General features: G+C 42.4%; 1 protein-coding gene across 1 annotated transcript; it reads left to right on the forward strand.

Moving 5' to 3' along the window:
* Positions 1 to 9,218: 9,218 nt before the first annotated feature.
* On the forward strand, positions 9,219 to 9,734 carry LOC130629927 (fido domain-containing protein DDB_G0283145-like). Its single transcript, XM_057443304.1, has one exon. The coding sequence runs from the start codon at positions 9,219 to 9,221 to the stop codon at positions 9,732 to 9,734; it is 516 nt and encodes a 171-aa protein (XP_057299287.1).
* Positions 9,735 to 21,098: the final 11,364 nt, after the last annotated feature.

Genomic DNA, 21,098 nt, shown 5'->3' on the forward strand with positions numbered 1-21,098 from the left:
TTTCTAACACATTATGAATATCAAAAATTTTTTACCGTGTTCGTAAAGTACGCATCGGCTGCCGGTTCATAAAACATCGTAGAGAATCATAACTGGCAGACCGATTGCGAAGGAATCATGCCTCATGTTATAGTGCAAATCTTATGAGATCCAACTAGCTAGAGACAACGGGCAGTAGGTTTCCCTGCTAATGAGTTGGGGTGATAGCTAGGGATATGTCAACAAGAGAGATTAAAAACCCTGGTGGTGGTAGTAGTAATGATAGCGCTGCTTTGTCCCTACTTCGAGATCTAATCTGTAGCTAGTCACGTATCACATCATGAATCAAAACGATCCTCTGGGTTTGCTTTAGCTAAGCGAAGGTAACAAAGGTAAGATGAAAAAAGAAAATTGTTTTTTAATAACTAATGAGAATACCTAAACCAAGGTATGGTCCACTGTCACGGGGAGTTATTGATTAGTCCGTGCTAGGACGGGGCCAAAAACTCTGATGACGGTAGAAATCAACTGACGATCTCATTATTCAGTTAGTTTTAAAACATCGATGAACCAAAGAGCCTACTGTAACACTATGTTCGCTCGTAACAGAACAATTGGTTTAAAAATATGCTAGAGAACTAAAAATTGTGTTGCAACCGAATTACAATTCAACAACTAAATGGATTGTCCAACACACGATATGGAAAACGAGAGGGAATAATACACCGACTTCTACAAAAACATGTTGACATTTCAGGTTTATATATAATTTATTTTTTGTATCTTTACATCGAAAATATAAATATCAAAAACTTTGGAAATGGAAGTTAAAGATTTCTATGACTTTTTTAAGCTAGAGTAGGGAGGTAATTAAAGTATAGTTTAGGTTTTCCACGGTCAAACCCCTATTAAAAAACGTTGCTTTTAGACCCCTAAAAAAACCTGTGACGTCACAGATTTTATCATGCCTCAAATGAGTGAACAAGTCACGTGACATCATGACGACACTCGACAAAACTGCTGATATCAACAAACGCGCATGCGCAAATCTGTTTGATTAGAAAGGGAATATTTTGTTTTACGACGCCATAAATCTTTTGTGATCATAACGGCTGAATTCTATGGTGTTGAACTCCTTTTGATTGTAAATACTCTTTGATCTCATGTGATTTAAACGGTGGCGTGTTGTCTGATACAATGAAATTCGAAATACCATATGTGCTAAATATGCGATTTAGACTGCTTATTAACTTTCTGGCAGAGCCCTAGAGCTTTGGTCAATCGCGACAAATATGTACTGTCCATTAGGAAAAGGACCTAAAAAATCTACATTTACTTAACGGCTGTTGTTTTTTTTGTTTCCTTGTTGCCTGACATGATAAGCACTGTCCTATTTCCATTTTTAACTAAAGCATCCATTCCGAAAGAGAATAACTTAGTACGTAATAAAGCTTTAGTTTTGTTTACTCTTAAATGTCCTACATGTGCCAGCTTAACTAAAACGTTTTAATAAGCTCGTGGCAAAATTATCCTCTGTCGGAATAAGGCTAGGTCATCCTCTTGCGTTATTGTTAACTCTTCTTTTATTCTACGATATTGTTTCACAACCCATCCGCGTAAAAAGATATTATGATAATCATAATACATGAATTTTCTAACACATTATGAATATCAAAAATTTTTTACCGTGTTCGTAAAGTACGCATCGGCTGCCGGTTCATAAAACATCGTAGAGAATCATAACTGGCAGACCGATTGCGAAGGAATCATGCCTCATGTTATAGTGCAAATCTTATGAGATCCAACTAGCTAGAGACAACGGGCAGTAGGTTTCCCTGCTAATGAGTTGGGGTGATAGCTAGGGATATGTCAACAAGAGAGATTAAAAACCCTGGTGGTGGTAGTAGTAATGATAGCGCTGCTTTGTCCCTACTTCGAGATCTAATCTGTAGCTAGTCACGTATCACATCATGAATCAAAACGATCCTCTGGGTTTGCTTTAGCTAAGCGAAGGTAACAAAGGTAAGATGAAAAAAGAAAATTGTTTTTTAATAACTAATGAGAATACCTAAACCAAGGTATGGTCCACTGTCACGGGGAGTTATTGATTAGTCCGTGCTAGGACGGGGCCAAAAACTCTGATGACGGTAGAAATCAACTGACGATCTCATTATTCAGTTAGTTTTAAAACATCGATGAACCAAAGAGCCTACTGTAACACTATGTTCGCTCGTAACAGAACAATTGGTTTAAAAATATGCTAGAGAACTAAAAATTGTGTTGCAACCGAATTACAATTCAACAACTAAATGGATTGTCCAACACACGATATGGAAAACGAGAGGGAATAATACACCGACTTCTACAAAAACATGTTGACATTTCAGGTTTATATATAATTTATTTTTTGTATCTTTACATCGAAAATATAAATATCAAAAACTTTGGAAATGGAAGTTAAAGATTTCTATGACTTTTTTAATGGTATTTCAATAGGTTCAGTAAGCAGAGTTGGCTAGCTGCCATATGTGGTGCTATTTAAGTGCGTGATTAGTAGACTTATATCAGACAAATCGTTTTTAGCTGGCTAACTTTCCTTTTACTAACTTTTTACTAATCAATAATTATAACTTTGTAGATCCAACTAGCTAACATTAGCTTGACATAATATGATATATTTAATCATAATGGTGGTTAAAATTCAGAGGTGATACGATGCATGAAATTGCCATTTTGAAAGATACACAAGTTAGGGTGCTTAACTACTTCACTAAAACAAAACCGAAAAAAGGATTAGACTCTTGAAAAATTATCGCTGTATGTAAAGCAAAGTGATTCAGTTTTCTTTTTTAATGGCGTGGCTGCAGCTAGCTTGAAAAAACCCAAACAAATAGATATTCCTAGCTGTAGACTAAGATAAAGTGATACAAATGATGCATATTGTCAATGTTCAGTTGGAAGTGTAGGAACATGTTTATATCCTTATGCCCTCAGGAAATCTCTAGCTAAATGGGTTAAAGATAGGCTATCAATGATTCATAGTGCTAGAACCTGCACTTCAAAGCCGTTTATGGTATGTACCCCAGGCAAGAGAAGTAGTACTAGGGAATGAATTAAAGTACACCGGGACCTTTACCCCGTCAAACCACCACCAAAAACGCTCCTTCGACACCCCCTCCTCAAACACCGTGACGTCACACCCCAAATCGGTAAATCCGACGGCACCCGAAATCCCTAATTCCGGCAATCCCGACAAATAATGCTGACATCAACAAAAATCAACGCATGTGCACACGCCGCTAGTAATAATGCTGACATCAACAAAAACCAACGCATGCGCAGTTGACTAGGGGGATTCCCATACTCAAGGCCGACCACGCTGGTCGGGGCTCGGTTGTAACTATAATAAAAATGACTGGGTTCAGGAACGCTATCAGCAAAATATACGACACCGTAGCTAGAGTAGGGAGGTAATTAAAGTATAGTTTAGGTTTTCCACGGTCAAACCCCTATTAAAAAACGTTGCTTTTAGACCCCTAAAAAAACCTGTGACGTCACAGATTTTATCATGCCTCAAATGAGTGAACAAGTCACGTGACATCATGACGACACTCGACAAAACTGCTGATATCAACAAACGCGCATGCGCAAATCTGTTTGATTAGAAAGGGAAATTTCCTACTCAAATTGCGACCGCTGTTAGTTGAAGTTTGAATATACTTATAATAAAGAGAAATGAGTTGGTTCAAGAATGTAATCACCAAGCTATACAGCGCTGTCTCAGCGCCAGTAGCAGCAACTCGCGACGCTCTTGCCGATCGCCTGAAGAGTGTACGAGACACTGTTACTTCTTATTATAACAGAGCAAGGGAGCAAGATGGTGGAAGGCCAACGCTGCACGATGAAATCGAAACCGAAGCGCGAGAGGACTTTTACGATGCTGGAGACATACAAGACGAATACAGCGGAGTCGAAGACATCAAGCACATGTTCCCACAAGAGAAAAAACAATCCGAAGGCGTCGAAGACATTCAGCATATTTTTGATGAAAATGACACACAGATATTGGAAGACGGAAATCGTGTCAAGACATGGCGGTTCAACAAGAACCTTAATCAGCCACTGGCGGAGACCATCATGCGAAAAGTTACGCCCTACATAGACATGAGAGTCAAGGTAGTCTACAGTTTTGCTTGCACCATCTACGAAGCAGGAGGTGGTACGGCTCCGTATCACAAGACCAAGGGAAGCGAAGAATCGCTTACGAGCCTAGCTGACATCAAGGCTTTTGTTGAAAACTGCGAAATGCAGCGATTAGATCTAGGAGATAACGAGTTTTGGGGGAAGGCGTACTTACCACCAGAAAGAACAATCGAGACCCCAGGATCGTACGAAGGGAAAATAGTCTTCCAGCATGTGCAGATCAAGATCATAGCGACGAGGGAGCCTTTACTTGGATGTGGACCTTTACCAGACTGGTTGCGAAAAAAGAGATGCATCTACAGCTTCGACAAAGAAGATGAAAGAACCGACAATTTGTGTGTCTGGAGATGCCTGGTCGTACACTCACGTGAAGATAAGAAGCAAAAAGAAAAGTACATTACTCGGCCAGCTCTCGCACTAGCACGCGAGTACTACGAGAATCCCAAACTAAAGAGGGAAGATGTACGTGCTACGAAGCTCGTTGACTTTGAGGGGATAGCGAAGCGTTTCAAGATTAACATCAGAGTCTTTGAGCCCCTAACAAACTATGAAAAGGCACCCTGGAGACTCGTGTACGGTCAGAATCAATACAAAAAAGATTTAGACACGATCAACCTCGGCATGTTGGATGGACACTGTTTCTATATTAAAAAGATAGATGTTTTAACACAACAATGGAAGTGCATGGTCTGCAAACAGCGATTCACCAGAGCTGAAAACCTAACAAGGCACAAAAAGAACGAGTGCGAGGGAAAAAAGCCGACTATCATCTGCAAAGGCAAGAAGGTCAAGCGCATACCTAGCAAGTCAGAGAAGGTATTTTACGGTGAGGGCTTCAGCTATGACGCTTGTAAATGGCTCGAGCACATGTCGAGGGAAACTGGAAGGCACATCTATCACGCGCTGTGTGGGCATAGAGGAGAACGAGTCATACGCTATGGCAAAAAGGAAAACCAAGTCTACCTTGTAGACGGCTATGAGCCAGAGACTAAGACAGTCTATGAGTACCACGGTTGCAAGTGGCACGGATGCCCCTGCCAAGGAACAAACAAAAATCGATATACAGCCACCAAGTCAAAGGAGGAAGACATACAAAAACTTGGCTACAACCTCAAAGCCGTGTGGGAGTGTGAGAGCCCACCCAAAGCCAAGAGGTACTTCAAGAAAAAATTTCGACCCTACCCTCACTACATAGTGTTTGATTTCGAGGCCCTCATGCTCCCTCTGAATCAGCGGCAAACAGCAGACCCGATGTATATATCGGAGCATGTGCCGGTCAGCGTCGCTATTCACGATAGTCTGAACAGAGATCCAACGTTCCTGGAGCACGATGATCTCAAGATCTTGGTTAAACGGTTTGTGGAGCAGCTCGACAAGAGACACGCCCTCATCGTGAAAGAGGTGGAGAGAATGTACCCGAGACCCAATGATTTTGACATGCTTCCAGATAAGACTCAGAAGGCATGGAACGAGTGGGTAAACCAAGTGGCCGTGATCGGCTTCAACAGTGGCAAGTATGACCTGAACATGATCAAGCGGTACTTTGTCGATCAAATTGCCAAAGACGATAGCGAAAAGATCAACGTGGCGAAGAAAGACAACGACTACATGTTCTTCACGACCTCGAGGTTCAAATTTCTCGATATCAAAAATTTTTTCGCACCTAGTATGAGCTACGACCAATGGTGCAAGTCTCTGGATTGCAAGCTCGAAAAGCTGGTGTTCCCATACGAGTGGCTGACGAGCTATGACGACCCAACCCACGTCGGACCCGTGGCGTACAAACACTTCTATAGCAGTCTTATTGGTAAAAACACCCTCTCTCTTGATGAGTACGAAACATTCCGTGCAGAGTTTTACAAGCGAGGCTGCGTCACCATGATGGACTGGTTGTGTGAGTACAATCTAGCCGACGTGGAACCTTTCATCGAAGCTGTGGACAAGACAAGGTTGCAGTACTACGACGACGAGATAGACATTTTGAAAGACGCAGTAAGCATTCCAGGCGTATCGATGCGCTACGTCTTGAACAAGTCTCTACGACTGAATCCAAAGCTAGAGCTATACGCTCCAGGAGAGCCTTGTAAGCATAAGTGTAATGAAGACTGATTCAACAAGAATTGCAAGGCGTGCAAAAAGGTGCAAAAGGCTTGCACTGAGTGCACGAAGAATAAGGCCTACGAGCTTTTGCAGACAGCATGGTGGGAGGGCCTGCCATCGTGTTCTGTAGGTACCACGAGAGAGACGTGACGGGTATCAGGTCTCACATCTACCAGGAGCCACGGAAGTGCAAAACTGTTTTGGGGCTTGACGCGAACCTGCTGTACCCGAGTACGTTGATGAACTACTTTCCATGCGGTAAAGAGAAGCTGATCAAGATCAAACCACCCACGGCTGAGCACAACATCAGACTGTTGAAAGAAGGTATGCAAAATGGATCCCTCTTTGGTTTTGCGCAGGTCGACATCGAGGTCCCTCTGGAACTGTATGACAAATTCAGCGAGATGGCTCCGCTATTTGTGGTCATAGAGATACCCGACGATCAAATCCCCGAGCACATGCACGAGTACCTAAAAGCAACAGGGCGCAAACGTATTTCAGGCACACGTAAGCTCCTAGGGTTGATGAAAGCTGAAAAGATCTTGCTGTTTACAACCTTGCTCGAGTGGTACCTTGACCATGGCCTGAAAGTGACTGCTTTTCACCAATTCATCAAGTACACTCGAGGTAAACCGTTTGCGTGGTTTCCGGAAGAAATGGCGGATGCACGACGACAAGCCGATAAAGACCCCAACAAGCGCATCGCGGGAGATACGGCCAAGTTGAAGGGGAACACGTTCTATGGGAAAATGATCGAGGACCAAGCGAGGCATGCGAACACCACCTTTACGAGAGATGAAAAGACGGTGGATGCAGCGATGAGATCGCCGTACCTTGAAGATCTTGAAGAGATAGGTGATGCTTACGAGATCCGAGAAGGAAAGAAAAAGGTGCATATCGACAGAGCGTACCAGTGTGGTATTGCGGTGTACCAGCTGGCCAAATTGCGCATGCTTGAGTTCTATTACGATTTTTTGGATAAGTACGTGGATCGTCGAGACTTTGAGTACGTCTACATGGACACAGACAGTGGATACTTTGCGATCTCTGGGGAAGAGTTGCGAGATGTCGTTCGCCCTGAACTGCTTGACGAGTACGACAAAGACGTGAAAAACTGCCTCGTCACTGATAAGTACTCAAGTCGAACAGGAGGGATATTCAAACCGGAGTTTATCGGGTTTAGGATGATCGCTAAGTGTTACTTTGTGGAAGGTAAAGAGGGCACAAAATTCTCCTGTAAAGGCATGTCGAAGAAGCGGAACGCTATGACATGGGAGAGGAATAAGAACGCGTTGAATGGCTCTATTGACACTGCGAAAAACGTAGGTTTCCGGGTGCGCAACCAGGGGATGGTTACGTACGAACAAAACAAGCTGGGCCTCTCGGCGTTTTATGATAAGCGAAAGGTACTCGAGGATGGTATACATACGGTGCCTTTGGAATTGTAAGTCGCGTTGAAAAATAAAAATGATGAACGACATAGGCCTTACTGTAGCAATAATTCTTCCGTACGTCTTGATCGTGCTCTGCTTTTTGCACTATAGAAGGCTTCCAATAAAGATGTCTGCAGCAATCTCAGAAATATTTGACGAAGTCGACACACCAGCAGAAGCTTTTGAAGGTTTCACTATGGACAAACGTCAAGCTTTGAAAGAAGCTATACGCAAAGGCAAACAGCATCTCTTGCCGAACAAATGTACTGAAGGATTTGTCGACAAAGCTCCTGAGGATGCGATCAAAAAAGCGTATGCGGAATTCATTCAACGTGAAATTCACGATAAGGGGGAGAAGACCACCAAGGCACTATCTTCACATGCGATTAGTATGTACGCGAAGGCCGTAGGTAATGTTGTTCAACTCGATAGTGCGGAGGGTCTGAAAAAAGACATCAAAGAAGACCCCATCATTAAAGACTTCATGGTAGATTTGGGGATCCTTGTGTACTCTGCCTTTGGAAAATTTCTAGCGCCACTATTGGTTGCAGCTCATGCAATTAATCACTTCTCCGTGAAGCATAAGACAGATGAAAACCGAGATGACGAACAGCAAGAAAAAGATGAGAAACAGTCTTTCGAAGTTTCCACATGAGCAATCGTGAAAATATTGATAGTGTAAGCAGGGGGAAAATGTTCAGAATAAGGCACGGTACACATATTGGTGTGGTATCTACGGTGACCAGGAAATTTTGTAAAGCTCTTTACAAAATTTTTTAGCCCAAACGTGCCTTCGGTCGTTTAAAACAGTAGATGGCTTTCCCCTCGTTGTATGTGGTATGAGATCTAGAGTCCACCACCCCCGATGGGGACACTTCAGGTAAAGGTTTTTTGTCTTCCTCATCTACTTGCTTGTATAGTGCACAATCTCAATAAATAATTGAAAAGTCGTACCCTCTTAGCTTTGTTTTGCTATTTTCCCAACCAAAATGTTTCTTCAGCAGATTGAACCAGCCTTTTTTATCCTCTTTAAAAATTTCTAAACACTCTTTCCTGTGTACCTTCTCTCTACCATGAAACATGTCAAGTCTTTCTTTCAAAACCATCACAATTTCATCATCGGACATTTTTGTTAGATTGACCTCATGTCAATGGTCGCTAACCATTTCCTACTTGCAGCCAGGTACTTAACAAAATGGAAAACTCGAGATTGAAAAGGCAGTATTGGATGGCAGACGAAGACGAGTACCGAAATGTTCTAAATAAAACTGCAAAGCTAGCCGAACTCTCGCGAAAGCGAAAAAACCACGCGTAGAGGAATTTCTAAAAGGGTGGGAAGCCCTGTTCGCGTACGGAACCTACACATCCGAAGGGGAAGTAGACCCCAACTTTTCAGCATCTGAGACTTGGAAGCTGATGCAAGATCCTGAAGACGCACACCTTGACGGCAAGACGAAAAGTTTCAGAAGGCAGATGGTAAACTTTATGCGCGCTCTAAAATGAATGCAGTGCTGCGGACGCCTCACGCCTGACAAAATCCAAGCTATCCATGAGATCATGATGCGCGGGGAAAAACACAGGGGCGGCAAACCCGTGCTGACAGGGAAATACAGGACGACTAAGGTATTCGCTGGTTTTCACGAATTTGCCCCTGTTTCTGCAATCCCAAGGTTAGTGACAGACGCCCTGGATCAATACTACTCTACAGAGACTGACGATCCGATATGGAACGCGGTGAGGTTGTTTATAGACTTGATTAATATCCATCCATTCGAAGATGGGAACGGGAGGTTGTGTAGGCTCGTTATCTCACACGTACTTGTGGAGAGTGGAATGAGTCTCTTTCCAGTTTTGCTTAGTTCGTTCCACAAACGCGGCAGGCGCCATTACATTCAGGCTGTTAAAAGGTTTGAAAAGAGACCATCGTTACTTTACACGATGATCTGTAGGTCTTTGGTGAAGGTATGGGATAATTTTGAGCAAAACTTGGCTCTACTAGAAAAGTCTAAAATTCACTAATTCGTCGGGGCCACTGAGGGGAAATTTTTGTAAAGCTCTTTACAAAATTTTTAGCCCAAACGTGCCTTCGGTCGTTTAAAACAGTAGATGGCTTTCCCCTCGTTGTATGTGGGGGATGAAACGGCGGATGAAACGTCCCCCGTTTCATCCCCCGTTCTAGGCACTTCAGGACAAGACTTCTTTTCATCCTCATCTATTTTTCCAACCCATGTGGGCCAACTAAAAAATGAGTGAAGAATAATCTAACTAAGTCATAACCAAGAAGAATGAGGGTCGTGTTGCTGCAGGCAAAAGACTTGCTGAATAGAATCGCAAGAACAAGGCTGACTTAGAGAAGAACTTGGGTAAAAGTACTTCGCAAGAGGGTCAGGAACCTGTCGCAGGTCCTGACAAGTTCAGTGCATATCTCTATGTCGCTGGAGGTATTGCCGTACTTGCCGTTTGCGTGACATTCTATTACATACGTAAGAAGCCTGCTGAAACCCTAGAGCCACGTGCGCCCGTGCTCCTGCGGAGCCGCCAGGCGATGTCAGCGGAAGGGCCGTCTCAGCAGCACACGCAAAAGCAACGCGAAGAGCGTCATATCGACATTTTCAAGATGCGATAACCTATAATAAATTAGCAGCAAAGAGTATGAGAAAGAAGTCGTCGATTCCTTGTGGGAATCTGTCAGACTAGTATCCTATACTAATATCTTGGCGCTAGGCGCGAAAAAGGCTCTGGGAGTTTCTAGACCGGGGGCCAAGATGGACATGGAGGACGGCTTGAAGCTCGCTGGATATATAACAGTAGCGATATTATTCGACGATTACGCGATAAAAAAAGGGTGGTATAAGCGTTCCATGATGCCTACAAAATAATTGACCACATTCGTGTTTACCCCGAGGGTAAACACGGGTTAAACATAGAGACCAAGAAATGCTGTTCAAAGTGTAAAAGAAGTCTTTCGCCGCTAAGCAATTGTAGAATCAAAGGAAACGGGGAACCAAAGAAGTGTCAAATGTCTAGATAAAAAGAAGGCATCGCAAGAACGCAGTAGATGCATCGAACATGGTAGGAGGATATCACGCTACGGTATCATGAAAATGGTGATGTCCCATCGCTTGATGAGGTAACGAGAAGACTACACTATACAAATACCCAACCAATGTGGGCAAGCGAGAACATTAGAAAAGGTAACCGCTTCATTTCTAAGTAAGCGCCCTACAAGCTTCGTGTCTGCCCAAGGCAAACACAAAGCAATACCCTCAGAATAAAATGACTCTAGACATTGTCGTCAAAGACCCGCATACAGCAATCTTTACTGGATCGACAAGCTGTGGCAAGACGCAGCGTGTCCTGAATTTGATTGAGAACGAGTATAGGCAGCATTTCGACAACATTGTCATTCTCTGCCCTACAATCCGCTGGAACAAGACCTATCAAGAGAGATCCTCGCTATGGAGGGATGACTACGTGTTTCTGGTGGAGCCCAAGGAGCAGCTGTTCAAATAGATCCAAAAACTGTCGTCATTGCGGGCGGGTGAAGAGACGTTGTTTATCGTTGACGATATGATAACCGATAAGAATCTCGACAAAAAGCGACAGCCCTTGATTGAGCTTGCCATCAGTAGTAGACATCGCAAACACAGTCTCTGGCTACTAACGCAGTCGTATACCGCCTTGCCGAAGAACCTTCGAAGGCAAAAAAAGCAGTTGATCATGTGGTACCCCCACGAACGATCGGATTTGAAATTGATCGACGACGAAACAAACATGATCAGCGACTGGGAAAACATCAAGGCTCAGCTCAAAAAGTCCAAGCACGCTTGCTTGTACAAAAGACTGGAGCATCCTAGAAGTTACAAGATTGTTGGTTAGACTCTTGACATATAAGAAAAGATGGATAATGAGAGCGTAATTAAAGCTGTGTATCAGGCTCTTTTGAGAGCCCACAACAGACTAATAGATGCAGTGCATGATGACGATGACAGCAAACTGGTAAACACGACTCGGGATATTGAAGAGTTATGCGAAAAATATCCATGGCTTCCTCAGCTTGATGTTTGTTATTGGATCCAGTAATTTTGTGACTTTTTTCGAATCACAAAAAAACTGTGGTTGAGCCTTGGCGTGTATAAGAAAGATGTCCTTGGTCAGTAATTTTTTCGAAGACAGCAAAGTTCGTTCTTTGTACATTAAGGAAAGAGGCCAATGCCTCGTAGCCAAAGACGTGTGGAGAGCTGTCGGCTATAACGATAATCGTGATGGTAGAAAAGATATTCAGGCACATGTACCGGAGAAGCATGTAAAGCGGGCCTGGGAGGTTAAAAGTACCGCAGAAGACAAGGGGGTCGATATCGCCCCCCTTCATCCAGACACGATGTTACTGACAGAACCCGGTCTCTATTGCTTCCTTTTGAGGTGTAAGAAACCCAAGGCAGAACCCTTTTTGGAATGGGTTGTAGAGGAAGTGCTGCCCCAGGAAATGCAAAGGCTTGCTGCAACCATCGAAGAGCAGCGTCAAGCCCTGGCGTTGCTTGAAGATGACCTCGAAGAAAAAGATATAGCCCTGGCGCTCCTAGAGGAAGATGTTGACAACTTAGATCGAATGATAGCCGTACAAGCGCAAGAAATCATATAGCTATAATATAATAGCGACATGGAACATGTCGCAAGATCCTCGAAAAGATAACGGGATGGTTATAATCCAAAAGAATAACAACGATGAATATCGCTATATGTGGGCAATAAGGCTATGTAGCGCAAAATATTCACAACAAGTTAACAGATCATCCCAACGGTCAACTCGTCTAAACACGACTCGGAATATTGAAGAGTTATGCGAAAAACATCCATGGCTTTCTCAGCTTGGTGTTCATTATTGAATCTATGAGCCTTGGTGTGTACAGTGCCTGCGCTCGAAGACTCAACTTTTTTGTAGCTCTCACAAGAGCCACAAAAACAGCACATTACCACTCTTTGACATGCTCTGGAGGTACTTCAACATCCTCTGGGATCAGCATGAGCTCCTCTGCCACAAAACTACGTTCGGGCCCACCTGCAAGATAGTACAACAGACGGCTACCCGCCTCGATATCGCCTAGCGGCCGTACTCCTCCGGAGCCGCCAGGCGATGTCAGCGGAAGGGCCGTCTCAGCAAGAGCACGGTCGAGTCTATACGTCTTTTTGCTCCACCAAGCGTCCGTTGCAAGTCTTTTCGCATCACCATGCTCTTCTCCCGGTTGTAGCAGCCTTAAACGTAAAACATGTGGTTCCACGTACTTCCGCAGGTTAACATCGGTCTATTCCTCCTACACTTAATGGACTACGACGTCTCAAGTCCTTTTCCATCGTCCCATGATCTTACAACGCAGTGAACTACGTGTAGAGGCCTCTAAGGATTGTTATATGGCCTGTTGCCGCCTAATAAAGGCTTTACACGTAAATCAAGTGGTTTCACGTGTCTGTGCAGGTTACCATCGGTCTATTCCTTGCACTCTCAATGGACTACGACGTCTCAAGTCGTTTTCCGGCGCGCCGTGGTCTTACAGCACAGTGAACTACGTGTAGAGACCTCTTAGGGCTATTATATGACCTTTTACCACCTAATAAAAGCCTTACACGTAAATCCCGTGGTTCCACGTACTTCGGCAGGTTAACATCGGTCTATTCTAATAATCGTGGCGCACTTAGCAGCATGGAAAATTTAACTAATACACCAATTGTAGAATTCATTGATACACCACTTCGTAAAATTAGCTCGACTTCAGATATTCCTATAATTCTTGAAAGAAATGGAGTTAAAGAAAGTGATGAATCGTTTATAGACCGCATGTATTCAAACATCAACTTACAAAAAATGAAAGGTGAGCTAATACACGATCTTAAAAACTACACTGCCTCAGATACTTTTGATTCAACATATGATATTTTCACTCTACGTCGCAGTAACATGTGTAACTTGATAGTCGGTCATTTGAACGTAAACTCGTTGCGAAACAAGTTCGAAGCAATTGATTTAACTTTCAAGCACAATATTGATGTTCTGCTTCTAACTGAAACGAAAATAGATGAATCGTTCACTGATGCTCAATTTAAGTTAGATAATTACGCAATTCTGAGGAAAGATAGAAATGGACATGGTGGCGGTATCTTACTCTATATAAATGAAAATATTCCCTTCAAAGTGTTGCGAAAATATACTTTACCGGATGATATCGAAGTTTTAGTTGTCGAAATAAATCTTCGAAAACGCAAATGGCTTTTAATCGGTGCATATAAACCACCGTTACAAAAAAATTACTACTTTTTAACTCAAATCGCAAATGTATTGATTTCACATCTCAACTATCACGAAAACATCATAATTATGGGTGATTTAAACATGGAAATAAGTGACACAGATTTCGAAAACTTCATTTCAACATACGACCTCCATAGACTAATCAAATCACCAACCTGCTTTAAGTCAAGTACTTCGCCTTCTTGCATTGATCACATATTAACAAATCAACCAAATTTCTTTAAAAATAGTGTAACAATCGAAACTGGCATATCAGATTGGCATTTATTTGTTGGAAGTGTGATGAGAATGAACGTGATTAAAGGCGACCCAATTGTGAAACACTACAGAAATTACAACAAAATTGACTACTTTGATTTTGAAAGAACATTATCAATGAACTTTTTGAAATTACTTGAGAACAATTACGACTTTAACCAATTCAATTTATGCATCACGTCTACGCTAAACCATTTTGCACCATTGAAAAAGAAAATACTAAGATTCAATAACGCACCTTTTATCACCAAGGAGCTTCGCAAAGCTATTATGCACAGATCCAAACTTCGTCGCATATATAACAAATCACGATCAAAAGAAAATTGGTCCAACTTCACTAGACAGAGAAACTACTGTGTTTCCTTATTACGAAAAACCAGACGTTCGTATTTCAAGGGTTTACGTATGACAAGCATTACTGATAATAAAAAGTTCTGGAAGTCTGTCAAGCCATTGTTTTCAAACGTTAGTTATAACACCAACAAAATTATCTTAATCGAGAAAGAAAAGATTATGCAAAAAAAATTATGCAAAATCTTCAATGAATATTACACCAACATCACGAAAAATTTACCAATCAAACCAAACGATGATACACATACAGCAACCATTCACGATGCAATCCACTCGTATACTAATCACATCAGTATTTTGAAAATTCGTGAAAATGTGGGTTATGATGAAAAGTTCTATTTTTCGTTGGTTGAACAGCCTGATGTTCTCAAAGTCATCAAAGACATGGATGCAAAGAAATCTTCTGTTAGTGGTGATTTTCCAGTTTTTATGTTGAAAAAGTTTATTCATATCTTTGTTCCTATCCTCACTAATATTATAAATTTTTGTTTACAGTCTAATATTTTTCCTGATGATTTAAAACTTGCAGAGGTTATACCTGTTTTTAAGAAGGATGACTGTAATGATAAGGAAAACTATAGACCTGTTAGCTTGCTTCCCTGTTTATCAAAGGTTTTTGAAAGAATTATTCTTAATCAAATGCACACTTTTATGCATGACAAACTCAGCCCTCATCTATCAGGCTTCAGAAAGGGTTATAATACACAATATGCTCTCATTCGAATGATTGAACAATGGAAAAGCACACTTGATAATAAGGGTGTAGTTGGAGCAGTGCTAATGGACCTTTCAAAAGCTTTTGATACTATCAACCATGATTTGCTTATTGCAAAGCTGCATGCCTATGGTTTTTCTGAATCTTCTTTATTATTTATTCACTCATACTTGAAAAATCGTTTTCAGAGAACCAGAATAAATTCTTCATTTAGCGAATGGCTTCCTCTTCAAGTTGGAGTTCCACAAGGATCAATCTTAGGACCTCCTTTCTTCAATTATTCTATAAACGATTTATTCTGGTTCATTATTCAATCATCCCTTTGTAACTTTGCAGATGATAACACCTTATATGCTTGTAAAAATTCATTAGAAGATGTAAAACAAACACTGCTTACTAATTTGGTCATAGTTAATAATTGGTTTTATGAAAATTACTTAGCAATAAATTTGAAAAAGTATCAATATATTGTATTAGGTCATCACGATGAAAGTTTGATATTTAACCATTTGAAAATTGCGTGTAAATCGTCTGTAGTGCTTCTTGGTGTTACGATTGACTCGAGACTAAACTTTCATTCGCATGTCAAAAACATCTGTAATAAGGCTAGTAGGAAACTCAACGTGCTTCAAAGGATATCTTCCTTTTTGACACCCAAGATGAAGCGTTTTCTCTTCAATTCATTTATTTTGTCTCAGTTTTCTTACTGTCCCTTAGTATGGATGTTTTGTGGAAAAGTTGCGAATAATCGAATCAATCGTATTCATGAACGTTGTCTAAGAATCATACAGGACGATATAAATGGCAGTTACGATGAACTTTTATCTTTATGTAATGTTAAAAATATTCACATCATCAATTTACAGAATTTAATGAAAGAGGTTTACAAATTTTTAAATGGATTGTCACCTCTATATATGAACGAGATATTTTCTGTTAGGGAAAACAAGTACAACCTTCGTTGCTTTAATTTGATCAGGCGACCAACTTGTCGGACAACGTACTATGGCTTAAATACTTTATCAAATATTGCAGGGAAGCTATGGATATCTGTGCCTGACGCTACAAAGAATGCTCCTTCTCTCGAAGCCTTCCGTAGCTCAATAAAATTTTGGGAAGGTGATGTTTGCACCTGTAAAATATGCATGGATATACCATACATATTTTAACTTTACTTATTCATTTATTTATTTTTCTTATTTTTTATCGCTGTTTGCCTTGTTTTACGTTTTGTTGTCGATTTAAATTAGTTATTTAAATACTATTGTATCTATCGACGTTAAATAAAGAGAAAATCAAAAAAATCAAAAAAAATCAAAAAAAAATATTCCTCCTACACTCAATGGACTTCGACGTCTCAAGTCCTTTTCCAACGTACCATGATCTTGCAACGCAATGAACTATGTGTAGGGGCCTCTAAAGACTGTTATATGGCCCTTTACCACCTAACAAAGGCCCTACACGTAAATCACGTGGTTTCACGAACCTACGCAGTTTACCATCGTTCTATTCCTTCCACTCTCAATGGACTACTACGTCTCAAGTTGTTTTCCATCACGCCATGGTCTTACAACACAGTGAACTACGTGTAGAGGCCTCTAAAGACTGTTTTATAGCCCTTTGCCAACTAACAAAAGCCCTACACGTAAATCACGTGGTTCCTCGTGCTTGCGCAGGTTACCATCGGTCTATTCCTTGCTCTCTCATTGGACTGCGACGTCTCAAGTCCTTTTCCGGCGCGCCGTGGTCTTACAGCACAGTGAACTACGTGTAGAGGACTGTAAGGGCTGTTATATGACCTTTTACCACCTAATAAAAGCCTTAAACGTAAAACATGTGGTTCCACGTACTTCCGCAGGTTAAGATCGGTCTATTCCTCCTACACTTAATGGACTACGACGTCTCAAGTCCTTTTCCATCGTCCGATGATCTTGCAACGCAATGAACTACGTGTAGAGGCCTCTAAGGATTGTTATATTGCCTGTTGCCGCCTAATAAAGGCTTTACACGTAATTCACGTGGTTCGACGTGTCTACGCAGGTTACCATTGGTCTATTCCTTCCACTCTCAATGAACTACGACGTCTCAAGACGCTTTCCATCGCGCCATGGTCTTACAGCACAGTGAAATACGTGTAGAGGCCTCTAAGGGCTACTATATGACCTTTTACCACCTAATAAAAGCCTTACACGTAAATCACGTGGTTCCACTTACTTCCGCAGGTTAACATCGGTCTATTCCTCCTACACTCAATGGACTACGACGTCTCAAGTCCTTTTCCATCGTCCCATGATCTTACAACGCAGTGAACTACGTGTAGAGGCCTCTAAAGATTGTTATATGGCCTGTTGCCGCCTAATAAAGGCTTTACACGTAATTCACGTGGTTCGACGTGTCTACGCAGGTTACCATTGGTCTATTCCTTCCACTCTCAATGAACTACGACGTCTCAAGACGCTTTCCATCGCGCCATGGTCTTACAGCACAGTGAACTACGTGTAGAGGCCTCTAAGGGCTGCTATATGACCTTTTACCACCTAATAAAAGCCTTACACGTAAATCACGTGGTTCCATGTACTTCCGCAGGTTAACATCGGTCTATTCCTCCTACACTCAATGGACTACGACGTTTCCAGTCGTTTTCCATCGCGCCATGGTCTTACAACGCAGTGAAATACGTGTAAAGTCTTATAAGGACTGTTATATGGCCTTTTGCCGCCTAATAAAGACCTCACACCTAAAACACGTGGTTCGACGTGTCTGCGCAGGTTACCATCGGTCTATTCCTTCCACTCTCAATGGACTACGAGGTCTCAAGTCGCTTTCCAACGCGCCATGGTCTTTCAACAGAGTGAACTACGTGTAGAGGCCTCTAAAGACTGTTATATGGCCCTTTGCCAACTAACAAAGGCCCTGCACGTAAATCACGTGTTTCCACGTTCCTGCGCAAGTTAGCATCAGTCTATTCCTTCTACACTCACTGGACTAGGACGTTTCAAGTCGTTTTCCATCGCGCCATGGTCTTACAACGCAGTAAAATAAGTGTAAAGGCTTATAAGGACTGTTATATGGCCTTTTGCTGCGTAATAAAGGCCTTACACCTAAAACACGTGGTTCGACGTGTCTGCGCAGGTTACCATCGGTCTATTCCTTTTACACGCACTGGACTACGACGTTTCAAGTCGTTTTCCATCGCGCCATGGTCTTACAACGCAGTAAAAATACGTGTAAAGGCCTCTAAAGACTGTTATATGGCCTTTTGCCGCCTAATAAAGGCCTCACACCTAAAACACGTGGTTCGACGTGTCTGCGCAGGTTACCATCGGTCTATTCCTTCCACTCTCAATGGACTACGACGTCTCAAGTCGCTTTCCAACGCGCCATGGTCTTACAACATAGTGAACTACGTGTAGAGGCCTCTAAAGACTGTTATATGGCCCTTTGCCACCTAACAAAGGTCCTTCACGTAAATCACGTGGTTCCACGAGCCTGCACAGGTTACCATCGGTCTATTCCTTCCACTCTCAAAGGACTACGACGTTTCAAGTCGCTTTCCATTGCGCCATGGTCTTACAACACTGTGAAATACGTGTAAAGGCTTCTGAAGACTGTTATATGACCTTCTGACGCCTAATAAAGGCTTTACACGTAAATCACGTGTTTCCACGTGCCTTAACAGGTTAACATCGGTGTATTCCTTCTACACTCAATGGAGTACGACGTCTGAACTTATTTTCCATGGCGCCATGGTCTTACAACACAGTAAAATACGTGTAGAGGCCTCTAAAGATTGTTACATGGCCTTTTGCCGCCTAATAAAGGCCTTACACCTAAAACACGTGGTTCGACGTGTCTGCACAGGTTACCATCGGTCTATTCCTTCTACACTCAATGGACTACGACGTCTGAACTTAAATTCCATAGCGCCATGGTCTTACAACACAGTAAAATACGTGTTGAGGCCTCTAAAAATTGTTACATGGCCTGTTGCCACCTAATAAAGACTTTACACGTAATTCACGTGGTTCGACGTGTCTGCGCAGGTTACCATCGGTCTATTCCTACCACTTTCAATGGACTACGACGTCTCAAGACGCTTTACATCGCGCCATGGTCTTACAGCACAGTGAACTTCGTGTAGAGGCCTCTGAAGGTTGTTATATGGCCTCTTGCCGCCTAATAAAGGCTTTACACGTAAATCAAGTGGTTTCACGTGTCTGTGCAGGTTACCATCGGTCTATTCCTTACACTCTCAATGGACTACGACGTCTCAAGTCGTTTTCCGGCGCGCCGTGGTCTCACAGCACAGTGAACTACGTGCAGAGGCCTCTTAGGGCTGTTATATGGCCCTTCACCACCTAACAAAGGCCCTACACGTAAATCACGGGGTTCCACGAATCTACGCAGTTTAGCATCGTCCTATTCCTTCCACTTTTAATGGACTACTACGTCTCAAGTTGTTTTCCATTACGCCATGGTCTTACAACAAAGTGATCTACGTGTAGAGGCCTCTAAAGATTGTTATATGACCCTTTACCACCTAACAAAGACCCTACACGTAAATCACGTGTTCCACGTGCCTACGCAGTTCACCATCGGTCTATTCCTTCCACACTCACTGGACTGGACGTTTCAAGTCGTTTTCCATCGCGCCATGGTCTTACAACGCAGTAAAATAAGTGTAAAGTCTTATAAGGACGGTTATATGGCCTTTTGCCGCGTAATAAAGGCCTTGCACCTAAAGCACGTGGTTCGACGTGTCTGCGCAGGTTACCATAGGTCTATTCCTTTTACACTCACTGGACTACGACGTTTCAAGTCGTTTTCCATCGCGCCATGGTCTTACAACGCAGTGAAATACGTGTAAAGGCCTCTAAGGACTGTTATATGGCCTTTTGCTGCCTAATAAAGGCCTCACACCTAAAACACGTGGTTCGACGTGTCTGCGCAGGTTACCATCGGTCTATTCCTTCCACTCTCAATGGACTACGAGGTCTCAAGTCGCTTTCCAACGCGCCATGGTCTTACAACGTAGTGAACTACGTGTAGAGGCCTCTAAAGACTGTTATATGGCCCTTTGCCAACTAAAAAAGGCCCTATACGTAAATCACGTGATTCCACGTGCCTGCGCAGGTTACAATCGGTTTATTCCCTCTACACTCACTGGACTACGACGTTTCAAGTCGTTTTCCATCGCGCCATGGTCTTACAACGCAGTGAAATACGTGTAGAGGCCTCTAAAGACTGTTATATGGCCCTTTGCCAACTAACAAAGGCCCTACACGTAAATCACGTGATTCCACGTGCCTGCGCAGGTTACAATCGGTCTATTCCCTCTACACTCACTGGACTACGACGTTTCAAGTCGTTTTCCATCGCGCCATGGTCTTACAACATAGTGAACTACGTGTAGAGGCCTCTAAAGACTGTTGTATGGCCCTTTGCCACCTAACAATGGTCCTTCACGTAAATCACGTGGTTCCACGAGCCTGCGCAGGTTACCATCGGTCTATTCCTTCCACTCTCAAGGGACTACGACGTTTCAAGTCGCTTTCCATTGCACCATGGTCTTACAACACTGTGAACTACGTATAAAGGCTTCTGAAGATTGTTATATGACCTTCTGACGCCTAATAAAGGCTTTACACGAAAATCACGTGTTTCCACGTGCCTGTGCAGGTTAACATCGGTGTATTCCTTACACTCTTAATGGACTACGACGTCTGAACTTAAATTTCATCACGCCATGGTC

Source organism: Hydractinia symbiolongicarpus, chromosome 2, assembly GCF_029227915.1.
Source record: "Hydractinia symbiolongicarpus strain clone_291-10 chromosome 2, HSymV2.1, whole genome shotgun sequence".
Lineage (NCBI taxonomy): Eukaryota > Metazoa > Cnidaria > Hydrozoa > Anthoathecata > Hydractiniidae > Hydractinia > Hydractinia symbiolongicarpus.

Bases quoted from the DNA above. Each gene is read 5' to 3' on its own strand.
- LOC130629927 (XM_057443304.1), top strand. From the start codon at position 9,219: ATGCAGTGCTGCGGACGCCTCACGCCTGACAAAATCCAAGCTATCCAT.